At 52.8% G+C, this 7926-nt stretch overlaps 3 protein-coding genes and 1 non-coding gene across 4 annotated transcripts; all 4 read right to left on the bottom strand.

Moving 5' to 3' along the window:
- Window positions 1-28: 28 nt before the first annotated feature.
- CAOG_08857 (hypothetical protein) lies at window positions 29-2020 on the bottom strand (the record flags this gene model as incomplete). Its single annotated transcript, XM_011272209.1, has 3 exons — window positions 29-697; window positions 727-1679; window positions 1888-2020. Coding segments are annotated over 3 exons (1755 nt in total), but the record flags the coding sequence as incomplete, so codon positions are not given.
- A 189-nt stretch (window positions 2021-2209) lies between these two features.
- Window positions 2210-4257, bottom strand: CAOG_05085 (hypothetical protein; the record flags this gene model as incomplete). The annotated part of the gene is made up of 10 exons (XM_004346720.2): window positions 2210-2759; window positions 2859-2930; window positions 3023-3106; window positions 3184-3267; window positions 3341-3424; window positions 3508-3591; window positions 3670-3753; window positions 3832-3906; window positions 3999-4049; window positions 4163-4257. 10 exons carry the CDS (start codon window positions 4255-4257, stop codon window positions 2210-2212), a joined length of 1263 nt encoding a protein of 420 aa, XP_004346770.2.
- A 621-nt stretch (window positions 4258-4878) lies between these two features.
- Window positions 4879-4949, bottom strand: CAOG_09631. Its single transcript has one exon. It is a non-coding gene; the product is annotated as a tRNA-Gly (tRNA).
- A 278-nt stretch (window positions 4950-5227) lies between these two features.
- Window positions 5228-7221, bottom strand: CAOG_05084 (glycerol 3-phosphate permease). Its single transcript, XM_004346719.2, has one exon. The coding sequence runs from the start codon at window positions 7140-7142 to the stop codon at window positions 5412-5414; it is 1731 nt and encodes a 576-aa protein (XP_004346769.1). The 5' UTR covers window positions 7143-7221; the 3' UTR covers window positions 5228-5411.
- Between the last annotated feature and the right edge of the window lie 705 nt (window positions 7222-7926).

Genomic DNA, 7926 nt, shown 5'->3' with positions numbered 1-7926 from the left:
GCCGCGACGTGTCGGGGTACGCCAGCACCGGCGCCTGGACGAGCGCCTGCTGGATCGCGCGGAACGACTTCTCGCACTCTGCCGACCAGACGAATGGGATATTCTTCCGCGTCAGCATCGTCATCGGGCGCGCCAGCTCGGCATAGTTCGGCACATGACGCCTCATGAAGGACGCGAGGCCGTTGACCTCACGCACACCAGTCGCGTCCGTCGGCGGCTTCCAGTTGAGGACTGCCTGCACCTTGCGAGGATCCACCGCCACTCCGGCTTCGCTGACCCGCCGCCCCAAGAAGTCGACACTCGACGTGCCAAACACGCACTTCTTCAAGGAGACGTACAGGTCAAACTCCCTCAGCCGAGCCAGCATCTGCTTCACGTGGAGCTCGTGCTCCTCCGGCGTCTTGGAAAACACAATAATGTCGTCAAAGTACCCTCCAGCGAAAGCGGAGAGCGGGCCCATGACCTCATTAATCAGACGCTGGAACATCGCCGGCGCGTTGACCAACCCGAAACACATGACCCTGTGTTGGTACAGCTTGCCGTCGCACGGGAACGCCGTGTATTTCTCACTGTCGGCGCTCAATCTCACTTGCCAGAACGCGCTCGTGAGATCAAACTTGCTGAAAAATTTCGCGCCCTTCAGCTTGTCAATCAGCGCCAAGGCATCAGGCGACGGGTACCGATCCCTGATCGTCGCCTCATTCAGACGCCGGAGTCCATACAGACGCGCCAGCCATCACCCTTCTTGACGAACATGGGCTGGGAGCAGAACGCGGACTCGGACTCCACAATCATGCCAGTCTTCAGACCGTCCTCCACGTACTTCCTCAGGGCTTCCTCCTTGCTACGGCCAAACTTGCGGTTCGGGTCACACCTGAGCTGCTTGGACGGGTCAATACGGATCACCGCATCAAAACCAGGTCGGCTCACGGGCAGCTTCTTGGGTCCGCTCGGTTCAAAACGATCCGCGAACTCTGCGTACGCCTCGGGCAGAACCACCTCCAGCGCATCGGCCGCCGCGACCAAGCGCACAAACATACGCCGTTTCTGTCGCTTCCGACGTCGCCGGAACGCCACCACTGACGACGGCAACCTCGCCTCCGACGCTTCCCGCAGGATCGCCACCGGCGCTGGCTTGGTCCCTGTCACCACCGGCTTCGCCTCTTCCGCTGCTGCCGCCGGCTTGGCCTCTGTCGCCGTCGCCGGCTCGGCCTCTGTCGCCACCGTTGGCTGAGCCTCGCCCTGCGCCGGCTTGGCTTGTGTCGCCGGCTTAGTCTCGTCCTGAGCCTCCGTCTCTTGCGCCACCGCCGGCTTAGCCTCGTCCCGCGCCACTTGCGCCACCGCCGGCTTAGCCTCGTTCTGCACGTCCGCCGCTTTCGCAACCACCGCGGGCGCAGCCTCGTCCTGCTGCACCACGCCAATGACGCCCGAGCCCAGACTGCCCTTGCCTCTGACACGAACCGGCTTCATGCTCTCGAACTGCACCGTCCGAGTCGCCAGATCGATGACAGGATTTGCCGCCGCCAGCACATCCATGCCCAACAGGAGCGGCACCACCGGCCCATCCAGGATCATCGCTTGGACCCACAACTGCCGGCCCGCCAAAGTAACTCGCAGCGCCACGCCTTCGCGCACCTTCATCTCCTCCTTCGTCACTGTCCTCAACTTGATCATTGGAACTGGAAATGAGGGGGCACGAAGTGTATTTGCTACAGCACGGCTCACAAATGTGGCGACCGATCCAGTGTCAATAAGAGCTTGCACCTGCATCGCGGTATCAGAAGAACCCGCGCACGCGACTTGCACCTGCTGTGTCAACACTTCGTATCGCCCGACTCCTACCGCGTTCAGGGGAGTCGGGCTGGGCTTTTCCCTGCGCGGCCTCACCTTGAACTGCCGCCACCGCCGGGGCCTGACCGCATGTCTTCCTGAGATGGGTTCCGGAGCCACAGCGGAAACAAAGGTGCTCACGACGACGTCTCTCGAGCTCCTCCGCCGACAAGTTGTACTTGGCCGCCATAGCCTCCGCTAGCAGGACCCGCAGGCTCTGCGGTCCCGGCTGGGTCGCTCTTTGCTAAGAAGACTCGGCGTTGATGTCTTTGTATTGTTTGCATGCATTTGGAATTGCAGTTCAGTCTGCAAAGTGAAATAAAACACACTTTTCTACAACAGCATTGCCTGGCTAACCCTACCAAGGTCTCACTTGATGTTAAACATATCCGACATAAAGATACTCAAGTACGTCATCGCCGGGAGGCTCGCTGGGTTGAACTTGAACCTCCCAGCCCTCGCGCATTTGTCGGATGACAGGATGACTCGCTGGCCAGATTGTCGCAAGTCGAATGGTCGAATCGACGAAGCTTGGTGTCGCAGCACATTCGTATCGAACAACACCTTGCTCATCTCGAATAGTCAAGTAAAACACGCAGTTCTGTTTCGACTTGCCTTCTGTGCTCTTGTCCCAAAGCACCTGAATTACTTTCACGCGGATCGAATTCCCATTGATGCTCTGAGGCACTGTCACTTTCAGAACACCATCGGCGGTCCCTTCAATCCAATTCACTCGCTCCACGCCTTGCCAATAATATGCCTCGTCCATGATGAGATCAGCAATCTCAGCTGGTAGTGCAGGTAGAGATGCGGACTGATTCTCCAGCTCCAACCCGCTGGTCAGCATTCGGAACACGATCTGCAGGTCTTCAGCAGTTGCCAATCGTGGACGTAAGGCAAACGCAAGTGGGTTTATCTGGTAGTTGAGTCTATGCGACGAACAAGCAGCAGGATGCATCAGCAGTCAGCGAAGCCGCTCCACTGCTTGGAGAAGCATTGAATGAGCATCAAGGGCTCGAAACACGTACTTCAGTTCAGTCAAAGGGCGTGCGTCCTGAATTGCCTGAGCCGCAACCTTGCCAATGCAATTAAAAGCTAGACTGTTTCTCGACAAGTAAGCAACGAGACAAGAGGCAAGTTCTGATCGACTCTGACTTAAAGTTCAATACGAGCAACGAGCAGAGCAACATACTTGAGCTTCTTCACCGATGTGTTCACCTTGAGCGCTTCAGCAATCGCCTTCGCTCCTTCATCACCAATCTGATTTACGTTCAGGCTGTCCATTTTCATAGGTGAGCTCTTGAATGCCCTCTGTTAAATCATCCAAGCATCTGTCAAAATAAGATGACTTACTTGTGCTCGGTCAATGACGTGTTCACTTTGAGTGCTTCAGCAATCGCCATCATGCCAAGATTGCCGATCTGATTCTTACCCAGGCTGTCCAAGTCCCATCTCTCATTGAGCACTCTGCTTACCCTCTGCTGGAATCAGTCAAAGTGAGATGCCTTACTCGAGCGCAGTCAACGTCGTGTTCACTTTGAGTGCCTCAGCAATGGGCGTTGCTCCAGCATCGCTAATCCGATTGTCACCAAGACTGTCCATCTCCTCCATCAGTGAGCACTTCTACTGTCATGTGTCACCCACTCACATGCATCACGTTCAAGCGAGATGCCTTACTAGAGCTCAGACAGAGTCTTGTTGACTTTGAGTGTTTCCGCAATCGCCTGCGCTCCAGCTTCGCCAATCTGATTCTGGTCCAAGCTGTCCATCCTCTCCTTCAGTGAGCACTCTCAATGCCGGGCTGAAACCAGCCACTCACATCAAAGCGAGATGCTTTACTAGAGCCGAGTGACTGTCGTGTTCACTTTGAGTGTTTCAGCAATCGCCTGCGCTCCAGCATCGCCAATCTGATTAATCCCCAGACTGTCCTAGACGTCAACGAAGACTGTAGAACCTCTAGAATACTGATTCACATGCATCACCAAACGTGATTTTGCCTACCCGAGCGCAGTCACCGACGTGTTCACCTTGAGTGCTTCAGCAATCGCGTTCATTCCACCTTCCCGTATCTGGTTCCTATATAAGCTGTCCTTTCTCCGTCAATAATACATCTCAATGCCGACTGTTGGATCAGCCACTCACATGCATGTTCAAGCGAGATGCCTTACAAGAGCTGAGTCAGCGTCGTGTTCACTTTGAGTGTCTCAGCAATCGTTCGCGCGCCTGCATCGCCAATCTGATTCTTCCCCAGACTGTCCTCGACATCAGCGAAGCCTCTGTATTGTCACTGGATTACTCGCTCGCATCCATCAGTTTGAGCGAGATGCCTTACTCAAGCGTGGTCACAGTCGCGTTCACTTTGAGAGCCTCAGCAATCGCCTTCGCGCCAGCATCGCCAATCTCTTCCTCTGGCAACCTTTCCTCCATGCAGTACAGTCAATACGCGCGCAGTCACACTGTTGCTTTAGCTTCGGCTACTAACCTCAGGTCTCCTCTCGCATTCTTGACTTTATCATACAACTCGCGCTGTCTCCGAGTCATACTCTGATGCGACAGCATGTTGGCAAAAAAAAAAAAAAAAAAAAAATAACAAAGAAAGAAGACTGAAAAAACTTGACTGAGCTGGATGGAAAGCTGAAAGAGAAGGCAAAAAGACGCCTTGAAACTGGAAGGAGAGGAAACGCACAAGGCACCATAGACCAACCGATTCTCCCCATCGGGTGTAGAGAGGGCGCATTTGGAATTGCAGCCCAGTCTGCAAAGTGAAATAACACACTTTCCACAACAACATTGCCTGGCTAACCCTACCAAGGTCTTACAGAAGGGGAAGAAGGAAAAACCGAAACGCACGCGCTTGAAACCAAACAAACAAACAAACAAACAACCTGAAACACAGAAAGATTGACGATATTTGATCTTTTCGTTCCTTCGTCGCTTCCTAATTTGCATACTATTACATGCATGCTCGAAGATAGTGAATGTAATTGTGAAATCACAAAAACAAACACAACGAACAAAAACAAACGAAAAAAAAAACAAAAAAAAACGTGCGAACGCCGAGAATCGGACTCGGGTCAAGTCGTTGGCAACGACCTATTCTGCCACTGAACCACGTTCGCAGTGCTTGATGAACGTCTCATGGGCAAAAGCGATGGAGATTCAAGTGCAGTCAAAACCCAAACCGTGTTTTATTAATTCTTGTCGCGAATTCTCAGTCGGCGGTTTGACTTCTACCTCAAATTCACCAATTCACCCAATCGGCAAAGCGCCACAAAAGTCACTCGATCCCTTGTCCCAGCACCAACAGTCCGCACATTGAATCGTGTCTTTTGTTTAGTTTTGTTGCTGTTTGTTTGTTTGTTTGTTTGTTTGAGCTTTGGTTGTTGTAGTACCACTGTCGGGGAACTGTTGTTCAGAAAGCTTTATTATACACATGACATCGAAAGGTCCAACCAAAAATGCCCCTGGGAGGGGGGGGGGAAACTATCAAGAAATACAAAAGCATCAGAAAACGAGAGAAAAAAATTGAACCGTTTCACACAGCCTGCTTCTCACCCCATTCTAATACACAGATGCAACTTCTAATACACAGATGCAACTCGATGAATGATCGGGGGCGCATGTTCCGGTACTTGCGTGTAGCCATTTCGTCGCTTCCGAATGAGCTGAATCTCCTTGTAGACGAGGTGCGAAAGCAAAATGCCACTGACGGCCTCCATTCCCATCAGCATCCAGAACGTGTAGTCCCACGTTGCGGCGTTGTTTGGGTCGACAATCCAGCCGGCGATCGAGGGACCAAGGGCAGCACCAATCGATCCGGTTCCATCAATGATGGCCGTCACGGTTGCGAGTGCCTGGGCGTTGCCCTTGAGCGATTCGTGCCCACCAAGATCGGCGGAGACGGCAGTGGTGATGAGCGAATACGGGCCTTGGACAGCGATGCCAGCAAGAATCATGAGACCAACGTTGGTGGCAATGTTGACGGGACCGTACACACGGTAGACGTACATGATGGGAATGGCCACGTACAAAAAGACCGTGCTCAAAATGGCCGGCTTGTCAAACATGTCAGAGAACAGCCCAATCAGCACACCGCCAATAATACCGCCGACATCAAACAGGGTGGACAGGTAGCCCGAATAGGAGCTGTCTAGTTTCTCGCCATCGACTGGCGTGTTGGAAAGGTAGTATGGCAGCCAAAACATGAACGTGTAGCTCACTAGCTTGCAGAAGAAGAGCGAAGCAGAGTAAATGGCAACGCCCGGGATGAGCCATGCGCGCCAGAACGAGATGGGCTCCAACTGCGGTTCAGGAGGGCTCAGCAAGCCGTCGGACACGCCGTCTTCGCTGGTGAGCTGCTTTGCCGAGCCATTGCGAGAAATGGCGCCGTTCTTTGAGTGAATTGTAGACAGCTTGCTATCAAAGATGGCCGCGACAGCCTCAGCAGCACGAACGTTGCGAGGGTCGTCCAATTGGCCGTTGCGATGGGCGTCAAACAATCGCTGCTGCTCGACCGAAAGCATGCCAACATCCTCGGGCCGCTCAACAAGGAAGAAGAAGAGAAAGAGCCCAATGGCAGCGCAGATGATGCCCGGAACAATGAAGGCCCAGCCCCAGCCCCAAGGAAGCACGGCAGAGCACACAACCGCGCCAATAATGTTGCCGACCGAGGAGTTGGAGTTCCACAGACCCATGATCAAGCCACGCTGACCCTTGCCAAGCCAGTTGCCAACGACAGCAACCACAGCGGGCCAGCCTGTCGACTGGAAGAGGCCCATCACGATTTGCACAAAGACAAAGTAGCCAAAGTTGTGAATGTTCCAAGTCTGCGCGAGGCCGTTGAACACCATGAAGAGCGCCGTGCCAAACATGCCAATGACCAAAAACAAGCGCAAACTCATGCGGTCTGCAATGTGGCCCGAAACAAACATGCCAACAGCATACGCGCCAAGGAAGACAGAGTCCAGATTGCCCAGCAAGGAGTGGTTGTCGACGAACGGCTCCCAGCCAGGGTCGCTTGGGCTGGTGTTGTTGGGCGCAAGCGTGTCCTTAACGATCGAAGATGGCTTGCGGGCCAGATGCAGGGCAGTGTAGCACAAAAAGGTCAGCAGCAACGCCCAGAATTGATAAAAGACTCGGACCGTGCAGAATTCAGACACGCGCTGCCACCACCCAGGTGTCTCGTCCGACTTGGTTGCGGCTTTCAGCGGGTCGCTTGCTTCGTATGCTGGCCGCGCGCAGCATCCCATCGAGCGAGCCACCTGAATGCCTACCGGGCAGCCTGGCTGTTTCAAGTAGTTCATCAATCCCATAGCTCTCGTGAATGCAGTGCAATTGGCGACCACTTGGATAAGCGTTGGGAGAGCCAAGTCCTAGCGATGTCAACAATGATTTTTAAAAACAACCATCCCATGTGAGCGTGAAACATTGTGGAACAACAACAACAACAACAACAACAACAACAACAACAACAACAACAACAACAACAACAACAACAACAACAACAACAACAACAACAACAACAACAACAACAACAACAACAACAACAACAACAACAACAACAACGACAACGACAACAACAATGACAACAACAACTGTGGGAATAAGCATCTTGTGCATGTCGTGTCGGTGATCAAAAGCAGTAGCAGCAGCACCACCGTTGTTGTTGCACATTTGCGGGCACTTCAAGCAAAGCTCCTCGTTCTCAATGCTTCACACCATTTTTTTTTCCCTCTCTTTACCAGCGTTTTGGTGACCTGTCTGCTCCGTTCAGTGAGAGCGTGTCATGCTCTAAAATCGACGCTGGGTTTGGTCCTTCATCCATTCATCCACACACTGATGCAATCCACCAATGAATGCTAAAATCATCATGTTCCCGTTTTTTTGCCCCTCTGCTCGCAATCAATATGTCGGTCTCCAGTCGCGAAACGAGGCGCACATTGCGAAACAACAAGCATTCATTGGAAGAAATCAAAAAATTGATTTTTTTTTTTTTTTTTTTTTTTTTTTTTTTTTTGGTTTGTTGATACGATTGCCAACTGTCAACCAATTTGAAGAAGGGGCGGCTCATTTTCGCTCGGCTGTTTGCTCCTGTGT

Source organism: Capsaspora owczarzaki (assembly GCF_000151315.2).
Source record: "Capsaspora owczarzaki ATCC 30864 unplaced genomic scaffold supercont2.8, whole genome shotgun sequence".
Taxonomy (NCBI): Eukaryota; class Filasterea; order Ministeriida; family Capsasporidae; genus Capsaspora; species Capsaspora owczarzaki.
Note: the sequence above shows the minus strand (reverse complement) of the source record. Positions and strands in the feature narration are given on the sequence as shown.

Coding starts and splice junctions, on each gene's coding strand:
- CAOG_05084 (XM_004346719.2), bottom strand. CDS start 7,142: ATGGGATTGATGAACTACTTGAAACAGCCAGGCTGCCCGGTAGGCATT.